Source organism: Aspergillus sydowii, assembly GCF_001890705.1.
Source record: "Aspergillus sydowii CBS 593.65 unplaced genomic scaffold ASPSYscaffold_1, whole genome shotgun sequence".
NCBI classification, from domain to species: Eukaryota; Fungi; Ascomycota; class Eurotiomycetes; order Eurotiales; family Aspergillaceae; genus Aspergillus; species Aspergillus sydowii.
This window is the reverse complement of record NW_024467859.1, coordinates 3,475,341-3,496,780: the sequence shown is the minus strand read 5'-3', so window position 1 is coordinate 3,496,780 and position 21,440 is coordinate 3,475,341. Positions and strand designations below refer to the sequence as shown.

General features: G+C 53.0%; 12 protein-coding genes across 12 annotated transcripts; 4 read left to right on the top strand and 8 right to left on the bottom strand.

Moving 5' to 3' along the window:
- Positions 1-2: 2 nt before the first annotated feature.
- On the bottom strand, positions 3-1,403 carry ASPSYDRAFT_334431 (oleate delta-12 desaturase). The gene is made up of 2 exons (XM_040845094.1): positions 1,369-1,403; positions 3-1,257 (listed from the first exon to the last, which is right to left on the bottom strand). The coding sequence occupies exon 2, from the start codon at positions 1,093-1,095 to the stop codon at positions 94-96; it is 1,002 nt and encodes a 333-aa protein (XP_040708393.1). The 5' UTR covers positions 1,096-1,257; positions 1,369-1,403; the 3' UTR covers positions 3-93.
- A 652-nt stretch (positions 1,404-2,055) lies between these two features.
- Positions 2,056-3,065, bottom strand: ASPSYDRAFT_64235 (GNAT family N-acetyltransferase). Its single transcript, XM_040850273.1, has 3 exons — positions 2,875-3,065; positions 2,319-2,806; positions 2,056-2,263 (listed from the first exon to the last, which is right to left on the bottom strand). Exons 1-2 carry the CDS (start codon positions 3,057-3,059, stop codon positions 2,362-2,364), a joined length of 630 nt encoding a protein of 209 aa, XP_040708392.1. The 5' UTR covers positions 3,060-3,065; the 3' UTR covers positions 2,056-2,263; positions 2,319-2,361.
- A 215-nt stretch (positions 3,066-3,280) lies between these two features.
- Positions 3,281-7,267, bottom strand: ASPSYDRAFT_127905 (uncharacterized protein). The gene is made up of 2 exons (XM_040840484.1): positions 7,218-7,267; positions 3,281-7,175 (listed from the first exon to the last, which is right to left on the bottom strand). Exons 1-2 carry the CDS (start codon positions 7,246-7,248, stop codon positions 3,352-3,354), a joined length of 3,855 nt encoding a protein of 1,284 aa, XP_040708391.1. The 5' UTR covers positions 7,249-7,267; the 3' UTR covers positions 3,281-3,351.
- A 111-nt stretch (positions 7,268-7,378) lies between these two features.
- On the top strand, positions 7,379-8,310 carry ASPSYDRAFT_334398 (Zn(II)2Cys6 transcription factor domain-containing protein). The gene has a single exon (XM_040845091.1). It carries the CDS (start codon positions 7,457-7,459, stop codon positions 8,162-8,164), a length of 708 nt encoding a protein of 235 aa, XP_040708390.1. The 5' UTR covers positions 7,379-7,456; the 3' UTR covers positions 8,165-8,310.
- Positions 8,311-9,126: 816 nt separating this feature from the next.
- Positions 9,127-11,247, top strand: ASPSYDRAFT_334400 (uncharacterized protein). Its single transcript, XM_040845093.1, has 2 exons — positions 9,127-11,060; positions 11,131-11,247. The coding sequence occupies exon 1, from the start codon at positions 9,370-9,372 to the stop codon at positions 11,035-11,037; it is 1,668 nt and encodes a 555-aa protein (XP_040708389.1). The 5' UTR covers positions 9,127-9,369; the 3' UTR covers positions 11,038-11,060; positions 11,131-11,247.
- Positions 11,190-12,207, top strand: ASPSYDRAFT_84584 (alpha/beta fold hydrolase; the record flags this gene model as incomplete). Its single annotated transcript, XM_040851374.1, has 3 exons — positions 11,190-11,583; positions 11,678-11,899; positions 11,960-12,207. The coding sequence occupies 3 exons, from the start codon at positions 11,190-11,192 to the stop codon at positions 12,205-12,207; spliced, it is 864 nt and encodes a 287-aa protein (XP_040708388.1).
- On the bottom strand, positions 11,875-12,964 carry ASPSYDRAFT_39313 (GNAT family N-acetyltransferase). The gene is made up of 2 exons (XM_040845875.1): positions 11,960-12,964; positions 11,875-11,899 (listed from the first exon to the last, which is right to left on the bottom strand). Exon 1 carries the CDS (start codon positions 12,822-12,824, stop codon positions 12,318-12,320), a length of 507 nt encoding a protein of 168 aa, XP_040708387.1. The 5' UTR covers positions 12,825-12,964; the 3' UTR covers positions 11,875-11,899; positions 11,960-12,317.
- A 60-nt stretch (positions 12,965-13,024) lies between these two features.
- On the bottom strand, positions 13,025-14,136 carry ASPSYDRAFT_84582 (uncharacterized protein; the record flags this gene model as incomplete). The annotated part of the gene is made up of 3 exons (XM_040851373.1): positions 13,025-13,063; positions 13,120-13,950; positions 14,002-14,136. The coding sequence occupies 3 exons, from the start codon at positions 14,134-14,136 to the stop codon at positions 13,025-13,027; spliced, it is 1,005 nt and encodes a 334-aa protein (XP_040708386.1).
- ASPSYDRAFT_334390 (uncharacterized protein) lies at positions 13,983-15,174 on the bottom strand. Its single transcript, XM_040845090.1, has one exon. The coding sequence runs from the start codon at positions 15,168-15,170 to the stop codon at positions 14,394-14,396; it is 777 nt and encodes a 258-aa protein (XP_040708385.1). The 5' UTR covers positions 15,171-15,174; the 3' UTR covers positions 13,983-14,393.
- Positions 15,175-15,335: 161 nt separating this feature from the next.
- On the top strand, positions 15,336-16,744 carry ASPSYDRAFT_64229 (uncharacterized protein). Its single transcript, XM_040850272.1, has 5 exons — positions 15,336-15,535; positions 15,592-15,846; positions 15,904-16,143; positions 16,185-16,443; positions 16,502-16,744. The coding sequence occupies exons 1-5, from the start codon at positions 15,388-15,390 to the stop codon at positions 16,551-16,553; spliced, it is 954 nt and encodes a 317-aa protein (XP_040708384.1). The 5' UTR covers positions 15,336-15,387; the 3' UTR covers positions 16,554-16,744.
- Positions 16,745-17,642: 898 nt separating this feature from the next.
- Positions 17,643-18,785, bottom strand: ASPSYDRAFT_84579 (uncharacterized protein; the record flags this gene model as incomplete). Its single annotated transcript, XM_040851371.1, has 4 exons — positions 17,643-17,694; positions 17,763-18,306; positions 18,374-18,631; positions 18,689-18,785. The coding sequence occupies 4 exons, from the start codon at positions 18,783-18,785 to the stop codon at positions 17,643-17,645; spliced, it is 951 nt and encodes a 316-aa protein (XP_040708383.1).
- A 377-nt stretch (positions 18,786-19,162) lies between these two features.
- On the bottom strand, positions 19,163-20,809 carry ASPSYDRAFT_141480 (uncharacterized protein; the record flags this gene model as incomplete). The annotated part of the gene is made up of 2 exons (XM_040841149.1): positions 19,163-19,710; positions 19,777-20,809. 2 exons carry the CDS (start codon positions 20,807-20,809, stop codon positions 19,163-19,165), a joined length of 1,581 nt encoding a protein of 526 aa, XP_040708382.1.
- Positions 20,810-21,440: the final 631 nt, after the last annotated feature.

The following is a 21,440-nucleotide window of genomic DNA, read 5'->3' as shown; positions in this document are numbered from 1 at the left end:
CCAAGATGCCAAAACAACCACCCAACCACCCAACCAACCAACCAACCCAAGTCTATCTTTCCCGCCAATTTACATTTCCAAACTGACCTTGATCTACTCCGCCTTAACACCCTTCTCACCCTCAAAAACCCAATGATAAACACCACTACCCTTCTCGGTCTCGCCCACATACTGACAAGCAGCATAAGTCTGCACAAGACTCCTCAAGAACCCAGTCTCCTCCTTATGATACTGATCCCCCAGCACGGGGATAATCGCATCCGTCGCCTCCTCGGCACGATAAAACGGAATGCGCGAGAACAGATGATGCACAACATGGTGGTCAATAATATGATGAAAGAAATGGCGACCAATAAATCCGAAATCCCTATCGACAGTGGACAGCGCGCCGCGCGTAAACGTCCACGTTGCATCCGTATAGTGCGCTATATCCCGGTGCGTGTGGTGCAGATAAGTAATCGCAACAAGCCAATGATGAACCCACAGATAAGGCACGAAGTAGATCAGGAAGGTCTTGAGCAACCCCACCTGCTGGCTCAGGAACCAGACGGCGCCGCCGACAAGGAGAAGCCCGAAATCGGATATCGCAATTAGGTGCCGCTGGTTCTCGGTCCAGAGGGAACTGGCTGGGTCGAAGTGGCTTGTGCTCTGCTGGTATCCGAACCAGCCGCTTCCTTTACCCTGCACGGGGCGGCTCTTGGTGCCTGCTGTTACGTAGAAGCAGAGGTACATCTGCCACCCGGCGAGCTGGTGCGCGAGGAGGCTGAGAAGGGAGTAGATGGGGGTGTCTTCAAAGTGCTCGAGCCACGCGGGGAGGTTGCGCGGGCGTCCCTCATACTCCTTGTCTGTCCAGGGGACAAAGGCCGTGTCGCGCTCGGTGTTGTTTGTGTAGCGGTGGTGGCGCGCGTGGGTGATTTTCCAGCTGAAGTAGGGGACTAGCAGGAGGGAGTGCAGGGCCCAGCCGATGATGTCGTTGACCAGGGTGTAGGGGGAGAAGGCGCCGTGGCCGCATTCGTGCGCGAGGATCCAGATCCCCGTGCCGACGCAGCCTTGGGCGAAGCCGTAGGCGGTCCAGGCGAGGATGCGCAGGGTCATGGAGGGGATCAGGTCGATTTGCAGCGCAGCGTAGAAGAGCACGCTGGCGTAGAGCAGGTCTCGGGCGACATAGGCGCAGGAGATGGTGAGAGAGCGGTCGAAGCAGTGCTTGGGGATTGCATCGCGGATTGTTTTGAGGGTGAGCTCCTGGGATTCGGGAGTCTGAGGTGGTTAGTTAGAGCTGAAATTGGATGTAGAGAGTATAGACCTGTTTGATCCCCGTTGCGGAGATAGCTTCAGCCATGGTGTAGATGCACAACAATTGCGACTCACTCCAAGAGAACGCAGGCAATTGCAGTCTAAAAAACCAAAACTGAGCAGCTGGAAGGACGAGAAAATTCAACCTCCCAACAACGCCCGGTCTACAGACAGAATCCGCAATAACCCTAAGCTCCCCGGGCCTGGCTAAGCCTGGAGCATCCTAGTGTACAAGCAGGCAGAGCACTCCTTTCCCAGGTGAGACTAGCAGCAGGATCAAGGGCTCAGCAGTGGAGCCCACGCTGGCTCAGCGGCATGTTTGATAGGCGCATCTGTAACGGCGCCGTGGTTGAGATGGAATTTTTTGCATGGCGTTTTGACAGTTCTCTGGGTCCCAATTCCAAACTGATCCAAAATCCCCAACGCTGTGGATTTGCCCCTTTAATTCGGCTATTTTTGTCCAGGGGCCGTTGCGCTCCGCTGGTTTCATGACGCGGTCTCAGGGGAAGCTCTCACCGCAGTTTCTCCCAACAGAATGGAGAGGACAAAGGTACAGACGATCTGGCTGGCGAATGAAGTTTGTGAGTTGGTGAGTTAGTGTTGACGGTTGGTAGATGCACAATTTAATACAAGGTTACATAAGCTATGCATGTGCCTGTCGTGTTCTCAAATCGGCACTCTGATTGGCAGAGGGAGACTTGGCTAAGATTAACCTAGCGTTAGGCAGTTTAGGCCTTCAATGCGCCATTTTATTTGCTCGGTCGATGGCGAATGGTCCAGTGTCGCATCGAACTATGAGGCAGGATGTAGTAAATCGGGCCTCGGGTGTGAGGGCTGTCCCAACTCTCGACATGTGAAGCATGACCCAAGGTCAAATTGCAGTTCGTCTGCTGTATACGGCTGTTTCGCTGTACTTGGATTGAGGTAGGGTAAACGACTGGTGTGGTGGATACAATATATGTCTCCCTGTCTGTATCCCGCACACGCTCAGTTTAGGGTTGAATATAAGAAAAACTTTTATTTACCTTGAGAGCAATTCGTTCGAAAAAAGAAATTGTATAACGAAGATCACTGAGGTCTTTGCATAGACATAAAAGCCAGTTTTTCCGAGACATGCCCATACTCGTACACGTCAAAGCCCACCTTCTCAAGGACCCTCAAACTCCCCATATTCGCAACCTTAGCCGCAGAATATAGTTTCTCGCCACTGTAGTGCCAGGCACGAGGCAGCTCCCACCACGCTTCGACCGCAGCTCGCGCAGCCTCCGTGGCATAACCTTTCCCCCAAGCATCAGGATGAAACATGTATCCCAGTGCCGGTGCAGGATCTATTGAGCCAATACCAACAGCACCGATACACTCTTTGAGCGCCGGCTTTGTACTGTCTTTTCTGAACACTAGGAAATAAAAGAGCCGATTCCCGACAGCGCCTGACCCGTCTGGCGTGAGGAAGACCTTGTTATGCATCCATTGTTTGGTGTCACTTGGGCTGCTGTCTGGGGCTTTCGATCTCCTGTGCGTAGGATTAACTTAGAGCGAGAAAGAGAGCGAGAAAGAGAAGCTGGGGAAGTTCTTTAGTACAGCCAGACCATAACATCCTGTCGTCCTCGAGTACGGAAAAGGTGTGCTGCATCTTCATCATTGCCGGGCCGGAAGAGTCGCAGAATGAGACGCTCTGTGTGAAGTTCTTTGAACCCGGAAGGCTCTGGCAGGATGACTGCTGTCTCTTGTTTCGGGAAGGGGAGTGAGGCCCGGGACTGCGTCATCTTAGGCAGTGAGACTGGCCTGAGAAAAGAGGGGGATTAAGTCACTTTCCTAATGCCTACTAAGTTGTAGAGGATGCGGGGTACACACGGCTTATTGTACAAATAGTGCGGTATTATATTCTGATATAATTTATTCTATTTTTAATCAAGTCTTTTAATTAGATTAATGTTTCTTTACTCTTTTAATACTACTTGGTAGTTAACCATTGGTATCTTCCGGTGCATTATATAGTTATATTAATCTTAGACTTTCCACAGTATATATCACTCGATTGATATCTGGCAAACCTTTTTATATATTGGCAAATCCCCATCCACCACCCCCCGGGCTATTCACCTCCATCATCTCGCCCTCGTCCAGCTTCAACTCGGCCTTCCCTCCAACCGACACTCTGTCAAACCCAGTCCGATCCGCATTCCACCGATGCACATAATTCTCGCCAACCGCGCCCTCCCCACCCCCATGCATCCCATACGGCGCAAACACCCGTCTATCACTCAAGATACTGCACCTCATGGCCACCCTCGCCTCAATAACCCTAATCGCCCCATCTCCACCCCTAAACCTGCCCTCCCCCCCCGTCCCCCTCCTCACAGCATGCCTCCGCACCACCACCGGCGTCCGCTTCTCAACAACCTCTACATCCGTAATCCTCGTATTCGTCGAATGACACTGCACCGCACTCTCCCCATCCCACCCCGGCCCCGCACCACACCCGCCTCCAACCGTCTCCCCATAGTTCCACCCAGGCCGGATCTCCCCGGTAAAAACATCCTTTCCACCCACCCCCCATCCAAAACTATTCGCGCACCCGGAGAACGCAGCAACAGCGCCGAACGCACGTAGAATTGTGTCGATAATGCGCTGACTCGCCAGCGTACTTGCGCAGATCGCCACCGGCGCAGACGGGTTCAGCGCTGACCCCTTCGGAACGATGATATTGATGGGCGCGAGACACCCGTCGTTCAGCGGGATGTCGCTGGCGATGAGACACCGGGTGGTGTAGATCACGGCAGAGTGGGTGACGGAGATGGGGCAGTTGTAGTTTGTCCATGTTTGGGGTCCTGTTCCTGTGAAATCGTAGACTGCGGAGCCGGTGGTGGAGTTTATTGTAATGGCTACTTGGATCTTTGTGCCGTTGTCGAGGTAGTCTGTTGCTTTTAGGGTTTTGTTCTGCCGTTTGGTTTGATTTTGGTTTGGTTGGTTTTGACTGTCACCGGCGACGGTCTTGAAGAAGGACCGCACGGCCATTTCGGCGTTGGATTGGATCCCGTGCATATGCGCATGCACAACAGGCAGGGTGAATTCCGCAACAAGGTTCTGCAGGAGGAGAATTCCGCGCTGGTTCGAAGAGATCTGCGCCTTGATGTCGGAGATGTTATCGTTGAGGCGGCGGGTGGGACTACACCCCGGGAACGTGCCGGCGTGTAGGAATGCATCGCGGACGTCGGACTCAAGAAAGACGCCGTTCTCGACGATCTTCATGGATTGCACGTTGAGGCCTTCTTCCCACAGTTCTTTGGAGTCGGGCATCATGGCGGAGATGCCGCGGCCGCCGATGTCGGTGTGGTGGCCGCGCGCGGCGACGTAGAAGGCTAGTTCTGGTTCGTTGCCGGAGGCTGTGAAGACGGGGCTTATGATTGTTAGATCGGGAAGATGGGTGCCGCCGCAGTCCGGGTGGTTGGTGAGGAGGACGTCGCCGGGTTGGAGTTTGCCTTGCCACAGGCGGTGTTGGTATTGGATTGCGTACTGCATGCTTCCGAGGTGGATGGGAATGTGAGGAGCGTTTGCGACAAGTTTGCCGTCTGGAGAGAAGATGGCGCAGGAAAAGTCGAGGCGCTCTTTGATGCTGGTGGAGATGGAGGTGCGTTGCAGAGTGTTGCCCATTTGCTCGGCGATGGCCATGAACCGGTGGGCAAAGATGGACAGTTGGATGGGACTGATGGAGTAAGCTTGGGCTGTTACTGGCTCATGGTTGCTGTCGGCCTGTCGCTCGAGTACTAAATGGTCAGACAGAATGTAAGCCTGCCACTGGGGCTCGACAAATATAGTCTGCGTTGCGTCGATGATGAGGGCTGGGCCAGATACAACAGACTGCGAGATAGAGTCTAGATTGTACACGGGGACATCCTGCCACGAAGACTCAACAAAGAGCCTTGTATGTATCTGGGTCTGCGCCGACTTAGGGCTCGCCTTGAGCTGCTTTAGACCCTCAAACGGAGACGAGGCCGCATCCCAGATACTGCTACCACCAGTTCCCCGAACCTGGATTGAATCCACAATCACCGGCCTTTCTAGCGTAAAAGCAAACTCTCGCTTGTGTGTTTTGCGGAATGCCTCTGCGTAGTCCTCGTCGTGCGGCTTTGCAATGACAAGGTTGGTGTCCGTACCTTGGTACCGCAGACTGAGAGACTCGTCGAAATGAATCGACTCTGAAATTGCACCTTGACTTAGCAAGTCCTGTCTAACCTTTGCCTTCAAAGAGTTGAATCGGGAGTTGATGTCTGCGAGTACTGAGAGATCAAACGCTCCTACGTACGGCTCAACAGCGTCCGACTTGAGCTCTGTCTTGGAGATTCCCACTGCAGATAGAATGGACGAGTACTTGTGGATAAGAATCCGCTTTATTCCCAGCCGCTGAGCAATGGAACAAGCATGCTGGCCACCTGCGCCTCCATAGCTGACCAAGTTGTGCCGTTCAGGATGGTACCCACGGGCTTCAGTAGCATTGCGAATCGGTCGACTCATGGTTTCATTAGCTACGTTGAGGAAGCCTAGGGCAACCTCTTCTGGCGTCAGGGACTGTCCTGTCTGGGAATTAATTTCATTTGTAATTAAACCAAACTTCTGCGCTGCCGCTTCATAGTCCAATGGCTGGTCCGCATTAGGGCCAAAGATCGATGGGAACGACGACAGCAGCAGCCTTCCCAGAAACAGGTTAGCATCGGTGACGGTCAAAGGCCCTCCTTTACGATAGCAAGCCGGCCCAGGATGCGAACCTGCACTCTCCGGTCCTACAATAAAGAGGCCATTCCGCGCAACGAGGATCGAGCCTCCGCCTGCAGCAACGGTAGCAATATTCAGCATCGGAACGGTAATACTTCGGCCTGCGATTGTCGTCTGGCTTAGATAGTCGTACGCCCCATCATACCGCGAGACATCCGTGCTTGTCCCGCCCATATCGAATCCGATTACCGGCGTACCCTCATCTGGGTCGTGGCATGTTTGTGCAATCCCGACAACGCCGCCAGCCGGACCGCTCAGGAGGGCTTCGTTGCCTCTGAATCTCGATGCCGATCTCAGTCCTCCATCGGAACACATGAAATCGACTCTCTTGGGCAGAACTGAGAACCCGGCTTCGAAGTCTGCGATGTACTGCTTGACGATCGGGTACAGGAAGGCCTCGGAGCATACAGAGCTGCTTCGGTCGAGGTACTTGATGATGGGACAGATCTCAGACGAAGTCGTCACGTATTTAAAACCGATGTCTTTCGCAATGGCAGCGGTCTGGTCTTCGTGGTCGGGGAATAGATACGAATGTAGGAATGCGATTGCAACGGACGTATATCCCTCTGCCTTCAACCCGAGGAGCGTCTCTCGCACTGCAGCGGTATCCAGCGGCTGAAGCACCCGAATAATCTCACCGCTATTTGTCCGGACGAGACTTTTATCAGCGATAATGTCTCGTTTCTTGTCCGGCGGGAACGGATCCAGGTCGTAGTCTTCTACTGTAACTCTCTCGTCCACGCCAACCACCTTAGCATGCAGCGGCGTGGCCTTTCGAACCTTCAGATCGAAGAGCTTCGGCCTGGTCTGGTCGCCGATAATACAGACATCTTCGAAGCCCTTCGTAGTGACAAATGCAAACTTCTCGCCCTTGCCCTGCAGCAGTGCATTGGTGGCGATTGTCGTGCCGATGCGGCATGACGCGATGCGCGACCCGTCTATCTTTTCACCTTTGGGGATTGCTCGGCCCTCAATGGACTCTAGTGCCCGCCGGATTGCCTCTGTTGGGGCATCGCGATAGCTGGCTGGGTCTTCTGATAAGAGTTTGGAGACGCGGTCTGGCTGGCCTGGGACTTGGACGAGGACGTCGCAGAACGTGCCGCCGCGGTCTATAAATTAGCATTTACTTATTAACGAAGAATGAGACATACCTATAGAGATGCTTATATCAGGAAAAGCCATCTTCGCTCAGCAATGTTCATTTCCCGGCTATAGCACGCAACTTATACACCTGCTCCAAGTGGGTCATTCTATACCGGCGACTGTAGTTGATACTTGATAACGCCATCGAATCGCGCGATTGCGCGCAGGCCCCAAGCCGATAAAACGACGCCAATAACCGGTGTGCTTTCACTGCTCCACTCTCCTCTTCCTCGTCTGCACCGGACTCATGCCGCCCAATTTTTCCTCAACGGATCCTGCCTTTGCGACGCATCGCTTCCGCGTGCAGAGGGACTCACCGGAGCCGTCACTGTTACGGCCACGGACACAAGTTCGAGATAGAGGTAGAGATACGACAGCCACGCCAGGGGATCCAGATTCTCCTGCAACCGCAAAGACTCCTACTACTACGGCCATTACCCGTCCAGCCTGCGATCGGTGTCGGCGGCTGAAGAAGAAATGTACCCGGAGTCTGCCGGACTGCGCGGCTTGCGTCCATGCCGGCCGGAAGTGCTCGTACCGGACGCTGCAGGCGCGTGTACAGGAGCTGACGCAGTATGTGACTGAGCTTGAGCAGGAGCGGGTTATGGGTGCACGGCATGGACATGGACATGGACAAGGACATGGACATGGTGACATAGTCGCTGCCATGGGGGTTGGTGATACTAGGGTTGGTGACACGGGGCGATGGGATGAACCGCAGCCACAGCCGCAGACACAGACAGATACACCGTGGACGGTGACACAGAGTCCAAGTACCGCAGTTACACCGCACATGGAGATTCCCGACCCAAGTGTGCTGGTTGATGCGTTCTTCCATCATGTGTACAGGGCGTATCCGTTTATCGACGAGGAGAGGATCAGGAAGGCGTCGATTTCTTGTGTGCCTGACTCGCGCGATACAGACGCTATTGTAAGTTGCTTCTGCACTTGTTGAAAATGATGGTGCTGACTTTTAGATTCTGTACATGGTCATGGCTATTGGGTATACCAGCCTTGAGCGCTCTGGCAAGGCTCCGCCTGGGATCACGGCTGCGTTTGATATCCCGTACGCGGATATCTTGCAGCGGTGTATCATGGAGGAGAGTATCGACTCGATTCAGATTCTGATGCTCGTTGCGCTGTACTCTCTTTTTGATCCGCTAGGACCCTCGACTTGGTCTATTGTGGGCATTATCACGCGGCAAGCAATGGCGCAAGGCCTGACTCGACCGGCCGTTTCGGAGGACCTATCGCCAAAGGATGTTGAGCTGCGTCGGCGGTTGTTCTGGAGTATCTTCGGCCTGGACCGGATGATGGCTGCATCGGTGGGTGTGACGCCAGGGCTGGTCGGAGACGAGATGGACATTCCATTCCCTGCAATCACGGTCGAGGAATTCGCATCTGTGAAACGGACTGAGCATGCCTCGATGCTGCAGGTCAGTCGGCATGTCATTGAGCTGCGCCAGCTGGAAGCAAAGATCATGGCCACAGTCCACCTGCAACGACGAGTAGCAGTCAGTGCACTCGCCCAGGCAGATCGCAGGACGATCACGACGCGACTTCGCTCTGAGATCGAGAACTGGTACAGCCAGGGGTGTTTGATCTCGCGGCCGGAGCTGGACAACGTCCGGCTGCATGATACGATGGGATGGCTGAATGCGCGATACTACCATCTGCTTCTCATTCTTTATTACCCATGCCAGTTCAACTCTGGGTCTTTGGCACAAGGCACTGCCCGGGTTACTGCGTTGCTCGAGCTCGTCCGGAAATTCAGCCAGTATAACCGCGTCCTGCTCAGTCACCAGCAGCTACCCCTGAACCGGGTGACGCTGAGTCGACTGTTCCCACCGTGTTTGATCCTGATATACTGCTTCTCCCACGGCAGTACAACCAGTTCCCACGCGCGGAATGAGATCCGCGCCTTTGTCGACATCCTGGACAACTTCCCCGAGTCCTGGACGCACGCAAGACGACTGGCACGGATCCTCATCGAGCTCGACGAACTAGTCGCCGGCCACGAGGCTTACCCGTTGGAAGTGAACAAGGAGGAATGGCTGCGCTCATTGCGCCAGGAGATGGTGTCATTGCTCGGCGAAACAATCGGCAAGGCGAGCTGCTACCAGGACGTCATCTACGAGGAGCACGAGGGACATCTGTCGTATGCTCGGGCTGCGGACGAGTCGCCAAACATGTCTGCGCCGCCGTTTCTACCTGGCGATCACGATTCGAGCACGATTGTCTGCTCGTTCCTGTAGCTTGCCCCACCTCCCAAACAGGAAATTTATGTCGGAGCCCTACCTCCAACTCGCCATTCCCAGATTGCGCAATCAGTTCGACCGGTTCGACGGTTATAAAGTTAGCGCTGTTGTTCATTCTCTGACAGCAAACATGGCCGACAACATGGCCGATGATGTTAAACAGCCTTCGACAGCCAGCCAACCCACACCGACTCGCTCCTCTCGCCTCTCTCGCTTCTTTCGATGGCATGAGCCCGGCACCAGCAAGGCAGACAAGTGGCTGATCTTCAAGCTGGACTGGTTCCTGCTCAGCTACAGCTGCCTCACGTTCTTCATCAAGCAGCTCGACGGGAACAGCGTCACAAATGCATACTCATCCGGCATGGCGGAGGACCTCAACTTCGGCCCTGGCAACGAACTCAGCTGGATGAACACGTACTTCAACGCCGGAGTCATCATCGGCGGGCCCTTTTCCAACCTCATTCTCACCGTCGTCAGGCCCCGGATCTGGCTGACCTTCTGCCTCTTCACCTGGTCCTTCTTCGTCCTCTTCCTCTTCAAATGCAACCACGCCTCCGAGTTCTACGCCCTCCGGTTCTGCATCGGACTCTTCGAATCCGCCGCCTGGCCCGGAATCCAGTACGTGCTCGGCTGCTGGTACACCAAGTCCGAGATTGCGCGCCGCAGCGGCCTCTTCGTCATGTCCGGCGTGCTCGGCCAGATGTTCTCCGGCTATCTTCAAGCAGGCCTCTACAAAGGCATGGACGGCCGAGGCGGCATGCCCGCCTGGCGCTGGCTCTTCATCTTCGACTTCATCCTCGCCGTGCCCGTCGCCCTCTACGGGATAATCTTCTACCCAGACACACCCGAAACAACCACAGCATTCTACCTATCGGACTGGGAACGCAAACGCGCTCTCGAACGCATGCAACTCGACGGCCGAGCCGCGAACCCATCCCTTAAATTCGACTGGTCGTTTCTCCGCCGCGTCTTCACCTCCTGGCAGCTCTATGTCTTCTCCATCGCTTACAGTCTGTGGACGCTCACCTGCGGCTCCTACGTCATGCAGTACTTCACGCTGTGGCTCAAGTCGACAGGGAGATATTCCATCCCGCAGATAAACAACATCCCGACGTCACTAGGCGCTGTCAATTTCGTCTTCATGCTGGGTACAGGGTATGTCGTTGACATCCTTGGTCCACGCCGCCGCGGCGCTGTATGTTTCGCCGTTGGCTGTCTCTGGACATTCTGCTTCGCGGTCCTAACGCACTGGAATGTTCCAGAGAGACTGAAAATGGCCGCGTTTATTATAACCGGGTGCTATGGGTGCTTTACGCCGCTGCTGGCCGGGTGGGTGAATTCGGTCTGTGGAGGGGATCAGCAGCTGCGTGCGTTTGTGCTGGGGTTTATGGTTTCGCTGGGCCAGGCGGTTGTGATTCCGTTTCAGCAGTTGCAGTTTCCGAGTAGCCAGGCTCCCGGATTTAAGGAGACGCATGGCTGGCCGAGTGGGTTGGCGTTTGTGGTTGCGTTGACGCTGTTTACGGGGGTTGGGATTGATGGCGTGAGATATGTCGTTGAAAAGAAGAAATAGATGATTAATTTTCCGTATTAATGGTTAGTATAAGAGGAAATTTCCAGCGGACATACTCCGCTACTCCGCTACTACTAATGCTTTATCCCGCAGTGTAGACTAGACTATAAAAGCAGATGCCGCCCCTCCAAGTCACTCCAAGCAACTGCACCATGACAAACTACATAACAATCAACAACGCAAAACTCGCCTACAACATCGCAGGCCCCCAACACAGCCCACTAATAATAACCCTCCACGGCGGCCGCGGCTTCGGCGACCACACGTCCGACTTTAGCGCATACTCAGCCCTAGCCGCGCACCACCACCACCGGGTCCTCTCATTCACGTATCGCGGCCACGGGCTCAGTTCAGGAACGAAGCCATATACATTCCAGCAGATTGTCGACGACATCGAGGGCCTGCGGGTGCATTTCGCTGGGAGGGATGGGAAAGTAGTCATCATCGGCGGTAGTTTCGGCGGGTTCCTGGCGCTGCACTATGCGGTGGCTTATCCGGGTAATGTGTCGCATTTGGTGTTGAGGGGGACGGCGGCGAGTTGGAATCGTTGGTTTTCTTCTTCTTCTTCTTTCCCCCTCTCTTTTTTTTTTTTTTTTTTTTTCTGTTCGTACAACTGATATCTGATATCTGATATCAACAGACGAAGCAGAGGCAATCAAAACGCTAGAAACTCGCCTGCACCGCTCACCAGGAATGAGCATCTCCATGCTCAAGGACAAGATATTTGGATCATTCCAGAGCGACAGGGAATTCCAACTTGTAATGCACGCTGCCGCGACTTTATACGCCGAGCCGGAGAATTTCGATGCAGATCGGGCATTGAAGAGGAGCTTGGAGACGGTGTTCAATGCCGAAGCGCATAGTACTTTCTAGCCGTTTGAAACGATAACCGTAATGGATGGTGACTGACTAATGTGCTTAGATGATCTCTACTCTCCCCCGGAAAAGTTCTTCGATTACAGAGACGGACTGAAGAATATCACGGCCAAGACGCTGGTGATTGTCGGGGAGAATGACTGGATTTGTCCAGCGGAGCAGTCGAGGATTATTGCAGATGGGATACGGGGTGCGAGACTGGTGATTGTTCCCGGTGCGAATCACAGTGTGCATTTGGAGAAGAACGACGTTGTGCTGGCGGCTGTGAGGGACTTTATCAGATTAGATGGTTGAGTATCCAATATTGATATATACAACTAAACAGTACGCTGTGCAGAATATCATGCTTTTTAGCAAATGATATGGTATCCCCTTATCTCTTCAGAGCATTAACATCCAACTCCTTATTGGCTGTCCAGTACACGCTCCAAATAAACCGCATCCTCGCCATACTCGCGCAACTTGCTCGCCAAATCCTCATCCACCACAACAGACCTAAACCCCAAACGCCCCCAAAACGCCTCAGTGCCATACACCGAAACCAGCCCAGCCACCGAATACCCTTGGGCAGCGTCACTCGCAAGCAGCCGCGCAACACACTCAGCAGCGAGACCGCGCCCACGGAGTCCGGGCAGGATGGCCACATCGTGGACGTAGTAGTGATCAGCATCCGCGGAGATCTCAACCAAGACAGAATCCAGAGCCGGCGGACAGCGGCGGCGGATCGGGTGGGAAATCGCGTAGCCGCAGAGGCGACCGTCTTCGTCTTCCAGGGCGAGACAGCCGGCTGGGAAGAGGGCGATGCGGTTGATGAATACTTCGGGGCGTTCGGGGAGGCCTGGGTGGATTTCATTTGCGACCTGCATTAAGCCGGTGATATCGTTGGGGGTTAAGGGGCGCCAGGTTGGCATTTTGGTGGTTGTCTGGTGGTTCGTATTTGAAGGTTATTGAGATGAATTGGAGAAACTAAGGAAGAAAGGAAGAAAGGACCGTGTAGTGGGGAAGTGATTTATAAAGTTTGGTGGGTCGATAACGAGAGTTTGGGATATACTGTCTACAACGAACGTCGCATCACTACGAAAAAAACAATGGAAAACTAAGATAACCAAGCTCAACACACGGCCTCCGAATAGGCTTTGGGAACCTGGGCCTGCAGGGTAAACGAAGCTTGTAGGCAACCCATCCACGACGCTTGACAGGGCGGACCCGGTCCTTGCATCCGCAGGCGAAGGGATCCTTGGTCAACTCCAACCGATAGAGAGTCTGAGTCTGCGCGTTACCTCGCGGGAGGTCAGGGAGCCTGCCTTGTGCAATTAGCTGGTCGCGAAGCTCGAACAATGGAGCAAAAACATCCGCGTCGTCCGCCACCTGGACGTGACCGCGAAACTGGTCCCAGAAAGGTTGGAACTCGTCCTTGAGCTTATAACGGGCAGCACACTCCGTACCGATCTTCCTCTCTCCCAGATTGCAGAGCATGGAAAACCAGTGGAAATCAAGTCTCCTCTCCACGTGGAAGTCCCGGCAGAGCAGTAGGATCGCAGCCTCAATATGCGCTCTTGGGCTGAGTACTTTCACTGGGTATCGTTTCGACCATGGCCCATAGCTTTGGCCGAGTAGACATAGTGGAGAAAGCTTATCAATAGGGCCGGGCCACTGCTCAAGCCCCCGTTGTGTAAGACGTGCTGAGTCGGTCGAATGGACAATATCAGGATCATCCGGAGCCGGCACTCCAGCGGGGATCTCGCGAAGCCACCAAAGCAAATGGGATTTGCGATACAGCGACACGGTATAACGCCGGGGAATGTGGAAATGCGCCTCGGCGACAGGGCGGAACCTGTGTAGCGAATGGTCGTCTGCGATCGCGACAAACTTTGCCTCTACCTCCTCCCAAGTGTTTTCTGGAAGCCAGTCGAGGCGTGGATGGCGGTCTTCCCCAAGCTCGGGACAGCCCTGGTCGGTGCACTTGGTGTAGGAAGCGTCTGTGATTGCCCGTATAGCGGTCTTGATCTTGTCGCCCTCTACAACGATGTCGATGTCCTACGGCCGATTGTATCAGTAAGTCATATCAAGTTCAAATATGTGACTTACGGTAGTACGACAATCAGTCCCAATGATTCCAACGGTGTTCATACCAAAGTGTATGTTGGGAGCCCCTGCTTTGTCGAGAATCCGAGCGAGTCCTGCTGCTGCTGCTCGTACACTCCGGTATTCCCGTTTCGGCATATTGGTCAGTGTAATGGTTCGAATGTCGGTCCCCCAAGGAAGATAAGCACTTTTAATAGCCGCCAAACAAGGCCATATCTAACTTGAAAGGGAGTCCCAAGTTCATTATGCGGTGCAATGGTATACTACATAGACAACGGGCTTTGCAGTGTTGCAGAGTTCTTGGAAGATGCTGTATTGGCTAACAAAGACGGTTGAATTGACTGTATCAAACAGGGTCATCAAAGGAACAGGCCTTTTTCAGTAATAGAGTGATATCAAGTGTGACCATTGACCTTCGCTTTCCCCTTAGCAACCCAAGCTGCCGCCTTCCCGGACATCCTCTTGAATGCGTGCTTGGTAGGAGCCATGTAGCGGGCCGCCTGGTCGTTGACATGTTCCCAAGGCCTCCGATCGACACGTCTGGACTTTCGCATTCCTGGGTGGTCGTTTCCATCGTCGGCTTTCCTATCATCGTCACCAGACTCCCCACTTTGCGAGTCGCTCGCTTCATTATCGTCATCATTGCCAGCTCCATGATTGGCATCGCTTCCGGAGTCGTCTCCTTCATTGGAACTTCCTCCGCGACCAGAACCCCCTTGTCCTCCGGTACCACCCCGTGGCGGGGTACCACCGCCGCCGTTGTTGCCGTTGCTGTTGCCAGATCCCCTTTCAGAGCCAGTCGTTTGTCTGCCATTCTTATCGTTGGAGAACTCTGGGGGATAGTGTATCTCGGTAGAGTGGTGCCCGTGGAGGGACTGGGGTGCGCTTGCTTGGGATCCACGAGATATGGGGCGGAATGAGGTGGTGAGGCTGTCTAAACTCACCCGTGCGGTGAATTTGGGCTGGCAAGGGGAGACAGGAGAGGTTGGTGTCATGGAAATCATCCTTGGTGATTGGAACGAAGAAAATGAATATAGGCTTGGTGTAATTGGATGCAGACTCCAAGCCCTCAGATTTGGAATCAGGAGAGTAGGCTCGGGATTATGGGAGCCTTTAGAGGAAAAGGGGCTTGGAAAGATGGGATTACCATATTCCAAGACATGCCGCATCATCAACAGCAGATTCAGAGACACTCGTAATGTCTCGTGTTGGAGGTCTCAAAACGGATATCCTCCATCTGGGAATGAGCCTGTGTAACCCTACCTGTGCTGATGATAAGTTCCCCTTGCCCCGGCAAACAGGACCCTTTTCTTTCTCTTTGCTTTCCATGCCTTGGTCCTACCTCCAATTCATTCTATTCGTTTACCACCCTTCTCATTGTACTTCGTCATGGCGATGTGGTTCACCAAGTTTTTCCGCCAGCTATCGGGCTTCATTGAGTCGTTTTCACAGCCAGTCCCAAGCCCTACCCCGGGAGATGCGGAGCTCGGCGGCACCACTTTTGAAGAGGCCATGAACAGCCCCCAAAATTATTTTGGTACAGTCTCTAACCCCGGCGAGTCTCTTTGCAAAGCATTGACGGCGAGTTGGCAGGATATGCCGAATTCTCAAAGTTCCTGGCGGCTGCACCCAACTTCCCCATGGTTCGTCGATTCGACAAACTAGGTGTTCGGGCCATTCTACATCTACAGGAGGAGCTACGCACTATCGAGCAGCGTATTGACCATATCGACGACGAGATGATGAAGCCAGACGGCCAGGCTAACAACAACGGCACTCTCCGGCAGGACCCTTCAGAGGAGCGCCAACGTCTGATCTGGCGGGCGTATACAAAGCTCGACAGATACTGTTTGCACTACCCCAAACATCCCTTCTAGTAGGAATACGCTGACAACTTGCACTTAGACCGCTTCGTTCATCTATACGCACAACTGCGAGACTGGCCGTTGCCTACTGATCGGGATCTGGAAAACGTCCGGGGCTGGGTTAACACAAAAACGCTGTGGGAATGGCAGAGCGGCCCTCTGGGTATGAAGAAACCCAAGATAAGACCAATCTCAGAACAAGAGACTCAGTTCCTTGAGGCGCCCGACCTTCTTGCAATCGTTCCTGAGAAAAGGTCCTCCCTTCGCCGTCTGGTTGAGCGTAATGCGGACGATCGTGGCTGGCCCGCCTGTTCCGCAAAGAGATTCCATGCTCCCTGCAGTCAAAGATTAAGGATGAACCGCTGGTCCTCACAAACGATAAGGCCTTGGAGCGGCTCGATGAGGTCGTTACAGGCCTCATCGGCCTTGCGATGCTGATTGTCCCCTTGTGGATCATCGGGCTTCGCCCCACGTACCACTCCAAAGTCGGTGTCATTACATGTTTCATCTTTGTGTGCCTTCTCCTGGTATGTGCGGGCACAAACGCAAAACCAGCCGAGGCGCTGGGCGTGACGGCAGGGTAAGCCTCTCTCTCTGTGTGTATTCTATGTAATGTGAACTGACTCAGTCTCCTCTAGATACGCTGCCGTGCTCATGGTCGTTCTTCAGGTCAAGAAGGGGGATGCTTGAGCCTGCCATATCAACAAGGAGTCGAGTCGAGTGTAATCCTCCATAATTCTCACCAGGATAGCCCTAAGTGTAAGGTGAATGAGCTGAGCGTTCCCGTTGTGGAAATGCTATCCTGATAATCTGAGTTTCGCAGTGAATGTGCCGTCTCGTCGATGCTTTCTTCTCTGTCTTTCTCTATTTGATCCCCCTCCCAATTCCCACAGACTCTGTTCTCTTTCATTCTTCTTTCATTCTAGCACTCTTCCCTTTTGCTTTTCGGGTCTAACCAACGTAACAAATGCTGAGCGTCAAGTTTGTAACGGAGTCAATCAAATTGAGCGTTTCGTATGTACCCCGTACAGCATCCGAAAGGAATTTCTTACGTGGTGGTCCGGATCCTATTATTCAATTTACAAATATTCGTCCGCCGATATTCTGCTGTTTCAAGATATTGTTTGCTCATTTGGTTCGTTCCGGTGTACAGTGCTCTCTAGAATAAAGGTACTTTATGTTTCATTATTGTTGTTGGTCTACTTTCATCCCTTCAGAAGTGCACAAGGGACATGAGTTGATAGAGACCCTAGCCGTCCCCGTCAAAAGCGTCCGAGATACCGGACACCCGGTTCAAAAGAGCCTTACTGCTGACATGTCTCTTCTGTCGAGCCGGTGAGCTTCTTCTACCTCGAAATAACGGCCGAGGTTGTGACCATGGTAGAATACATGATGATGTCTCCGAGGGAGAAATCGGATGTATGATGACTTCCATTTCTTTTTTGTGTTAATTTTCTGTCATCGTTCCTGCTGGTATATATTTTGCTTATAGAAATAACATATAGGTGCGGCTGTGCAATAGGGCTCAGGACTGGCTGTTCCCAAACAGAGGGAGATAGAAACTCTTCATATCAGACACCTCCCAATCTTTTCCACAGTATTAGAAAAAGGCCCCACCTACACTAGATGGCTCTAAATTGAAATTCCATAAATATTCTTATAAATAGCAAGGCTTCACTCTCAATAATATAAACATAATTCAAACACCTATCTCTCCACCTGCAAGGACGTGAATAATGAGAGGGCTCAAGACCTCAGGCAGGGCCATGTCGCGCATATCTAGGCACTACCCTTCTTTGCCAGCAGGAACAGTACTAGAAAAGTAGCGTATCTAAGAAGATCAAATAGTCAGCCCACATAACATTGCACCATAAAACTTAAAACCATTTAAATACTTACCCAGCCGGCACTGCCAGAGATTCAAACGGCCTAACCGCAGTGGCAGCCCAAACAATACTCGTCAAGGCACAAACAAAGACAGTAACAGTCGCAATCTCCGTATAGAAGCCATCCACAGGCGCAAGAACCCACATCGGCAAGACCAGCATAACAATCCCAATGAGGCCACTCAACGCCTTCTCGAATATGAATAGCTTCGCATCGTCGGTAAGTAGCAACGACCCGTCATCAGGCACAGGCACCAGCGAGTCGGGAATATCCCTGTGCCAGAGTTTCGCCTGACGAAACGTCTTCGATCGAGCCAGGAACTTGCGGAAGGGGCTGCGTTGGTCCGGCACGATAGGGAGGAGATCTGGGCTGGTGAGAAACTGTACCTCCTCGTTGTTGATTGGCACGTCGACAAGCTCTTCTTCTTCTTCTCCTTCTTCATCTTCGATTATATCGAACCGCGAATTGTTGTCAATCCAGTTTTGAAAGTTTCTGATGGTGGATTCACGGGGCTCAACGCAAGATCTCAGCTTGCTGTACTTGTGAACGAAGCAATCTATAGAAAAGTTCTGGCTGTTAGCAAAGATTCGTTCAAGTGAAGGGATTTATTAGGGTATACGAACGATAGCGCTCGAGCTTTTCATGTGCATTTTGCAGCAACCGGGTCCGTTCCGGCACAGGGTCAGCACGAAAGGTCCCATTGTTGATATCCTCCGGGACATCCCTTGACATCTGGCTCTTGTCGATGGCGTCGAGTTGCTCTTCGATTTCGGTGATTTCGTCCTGCAGACGGAGCATGACGCGGAGTGTCAGCCTGTCGAACCGTCGCACTATAGGCAGGCTGTGGTCGGAGGCTAGGTATTTTACGAGCTCGGGATATCCTGTCAAGCTTTTGTTATTATGGAAATATATGTATAGTGGAACGTGCAAAGATATACCTGAATACTTCTTTGGCTTTGTCCTCGCTTCGTCCACTGTCATGTTGGACGGGTTCAGCTCGCGCTGGTTACTGATGATGGTAGATATCTTTTCCATGGCTAGGGCAAGATTAGATGTGTTCTGTTTCGAAATGTCTTGAGAAGACTGCAGTTTGAGTTGGTTCTGCAATGCTGGATTGGAGGGTTCGATTTTATCTTTATATCCTCGACCAGGACATACTGGACGGCATTGACCAGTGCGTGGCCAAAGAACGGGATGAAACGATTAAGGCGCTTTCAATAAATTGAAGAACAGTATAAAAAAGCCACAGCAAAACCGTACAATCAATAAAGGGCTCGCAATTGTGAATGGTTTAGCACCGGAAATAAAACAAAAATACGAAGAATTGGACAATAGAGAGAAAGTGAACAGTGATCTGTTAATACTATACAAACCAGCTAGCCTAACCGAACCACGTTAAGTAATAAACTAGACTAAAAATAATGAACAGCAACATGCCCATCCATCAACGCCGTCAAATCCTCAATAAAGCAACTGGCAATCACAGCCGAAACCCCAAACGCAATCGAGATATACCAGACCTTGGCAAACGCGCCCGCAAACGCCTCAATCACAGCATCATGCAGCACCTGCAGTCCATCCGAGCCAATACTACTGCTAACACCAGACCGCACAATCCACTCCTCCCACGGCGTCGCCACAAGCGCAGGCATCATCGCCCCCAGCGTCTCGAAATCGTATAACCCGGCCCGCAGCGCCGCGGGAACAACAGTCTCGTATGTATTCGCGGTCAGGGTGGACGTGAACTGGGTGTAGAAGATGCTTGTGCCGATGACTTGCCCCACGGCGCGGAGACAGGCTGTGAGACAGGTGGCCGTGGCGATAAGGGAATCCGGGCAGATGACTGTGATGATTATTTGGTTTGGGATTAGGACGCCGCCGATTCCGAGGAGGCTGAAGATTAGGGGCGCCCAGGCTGTGGAGAGGTTGTGGGGGTTTATGGCGGCCATGCTGCCGATTCCTGTCATAGTATATTATTAGTACTAGCTAGGTTGAGAGGGGTAGGGTTAAGGTTTGGTTAGCGTACCCACGACTTGGATGATGCAGAAGAAGGTCATGATGGTGCGCAGGTGCCCCTTGAACTGGGAGACCATGATTGCAGAGATGATGGCGCCGCCGGCAATACAGAAGCCGTAAGGTAGAGTCCTGATACCGAGCTCCGTTTGATCCGAGTTGTAGATGGCAACGGCTTCCAGCACCCAGAAGATCAGGATAGAGACGTAGTTGATTCCCGCGAGGAGGATGACGACCATCAACGCCGTGAAAGTGCGCGGGTGCTGCAGCAGCGAGCCAGGGAACATCGGATGCGGAGCGAAGAATTTCTCATACGCCAGAAAGACGAGCAGTAGAGCAATTCCCAGCGTTAGGAATGAAATGACCCGTCCCGAGTTCCAGGGGTACTGCTGGCCGCCCCAGTTGATGCCCATGAGGAGGAGGATGAGGCCGCAGGTCATGATGAGCCCGCCGAGGAAGTCGATGCGCTTGACCTTTTGCTTCCACGTCAGGTCTGATTCGTTTTTCAATGCCATCGGGGGCGGGTTGTAGAAGATGGCAATGATAATCGCGGTGATTAAGTTCCAGACCGCAATCAAGCACGCGCAGTATCGCCAGTTGGCCTGGGCGATTAGGGCTCCGTAGAGCGAGCCCGGGGCGAAGGGGAAGAAGCTCGTGACGATGATGGCGATGTAGTACCCCCTGTGCATGGTTGGGACGATCTCAACGATAGCGGCGATGGCCATGAGTTCCTGCACTGCGATGCCGATTCCTGTAAAGGCTTGCCCGGCGAGGTACCCAGCTGCATTGGGCGTTGCAGCAGACAGGATCATCCCGACCATCGCGGACAAAACGCCGGCGATGGTTATCGTCTTCCGCCCGAACAGGTCGGCGAGTGACCCGGCAAAAGGCGCAATGACACCGCTGGCGATCTGCTGGGTGCAGAAGAACCAGACCAGCAAGTCCGAGGCACCAAAGTCTGCATTGACCCGGGGGATGATGGCGGCGAAGAGAAGCGGCTGGATCTGCGAGCCGACAAAGGCCATTCCAAAGCCGACCAGGATCATGACGAACTTGATGTCCGTGAGCTGGCAGTGTTAGCGGCGACAGTTTGTCGGGCAAAGAAAGTAATACCTTGGGTCTGAGGCTGGCCTCGTTGGCGACCGAGTCGTTCGTGGCGCTCTCCACGCTGGCATCGCACTGGACTTGGGTCTTGCCCCTGTCGCTCATGGCGAGGACTGTCGTGATAGTCTTGGCCTTCATAGTAGATGTATATCAGATAAAACCACAACAAGACGTCTGACCTCGGAAGTCAATTATAATCACAATAAGTCCGCATAATAGCCAGGGAGCAAGCATATATGACCTGTTTCCTTGCCAGCCAAGGCCTGCCGAATTGTTGCAGGAGCCAAAGGTTGAAATAAGCGGGAGAGCTTAAACTCCTATTGTTCCATCGTGCTCGATCAATCACCGCCAGCTGATGCACGATCTGTGATGCTGAAACAACGAGTCATGATGTTCCATCGTGAGACGAGAAGTTTTACTCATGATACTCGTGTGAACTCGAGGGCCGGGCATTTCTGTTGGTCAACGCACGCTGAAGATCATAGTCTGTATTCGTAGTGATAAGACAGCGAATATGAAACAGCAATTGCACCACGCCGCATGTACCGATTCAGTAAATGGCTCTTCTCGGTA

Coding starts and splice junctions, on each gene's coding strand:
- ASPSYDRAFT_127905 (XM_040840484.1), bottom strand. CDS start 7,248: ATGGCTTTTCCTGATATAAGCATCTCTATAG. Junction 7,176..7,217: donor TGATATAAGCATCTCTATAG/GTATGTCTCATT, acceptor GCTAATTTATAG/ACCGCGGCGGCACGTTCTGC.
- ASPSYDRAFT_334431 (XM_040845094.1), bottom strand. CDS start 1,095: ATGACCCTGCGCATCCTCGCCTGGACCGCCTACGGCTTCGCCCAAGGC.
- ASPSYDRAFT_39313 (XM_040845875.1), bottom strand. CDS start 12,824: ATGCCAACCTGGCGCCCCTTAACCCCCAACGATATCACCGGCTTAATG.
- ASPSYDRAFT_64229 (XM_040850272.1), top strand. CDS start 15,388: ATGGCGATGTGGTTCACCAAGTTTTTCCGCCAGCTATCGGGCTTCATT. Junction 15,847..15,903: donor TACAAAGCTCGACAGATACT/GTTTGCACTACC, acceptor ACTTGCACTTAG/ACCGCTTCGTTCATCTATAC. Junction 16,444..16,501: donor GCGCTGGGCGTGACGGCAGG/GTAAGCCTCTCT, acceptor AGTCTCCTCTAG/ATACGCTGCCGTGCTCATGG.
- ASPSYDRAFT_334398 (XM_040845091.1), top strand. CDS start 7,457: ATGCCGCCCAATTTTTCCTCAACGGATCCTGCCTTTGCGACGCATCGC.
- ASPSYDRAFT_64235 (XM_040850273.1), bottom strand. CDS start 3,059: ATGACGCAGTCCCGGGCCTCACTCCCCTTCCCGAAACAAGAGACAGCA. Junction 2,807..2,874: donor CAGGATGTTATGGTCTGGCT/GTACTAAAGAAC, acceptor TCCTACGCACAG/GAGATCGAAAGCCCCAGACA.
- ASPSYDRAFT_334390 (XM_040845090.1), bottom strand. CDS start 15,170: ATGATGCGGCATGTCTTGGAATATGGTAATCCCATCTTTCCAAGCCCC.
- ASPSYDRAFT_334400 (XM_040845093.1), top strand. CDS start 9,370: ATGCTCGGGCTGCGGACGAGTCGCCAAACATGTCTGCGCCGCCGTTTC.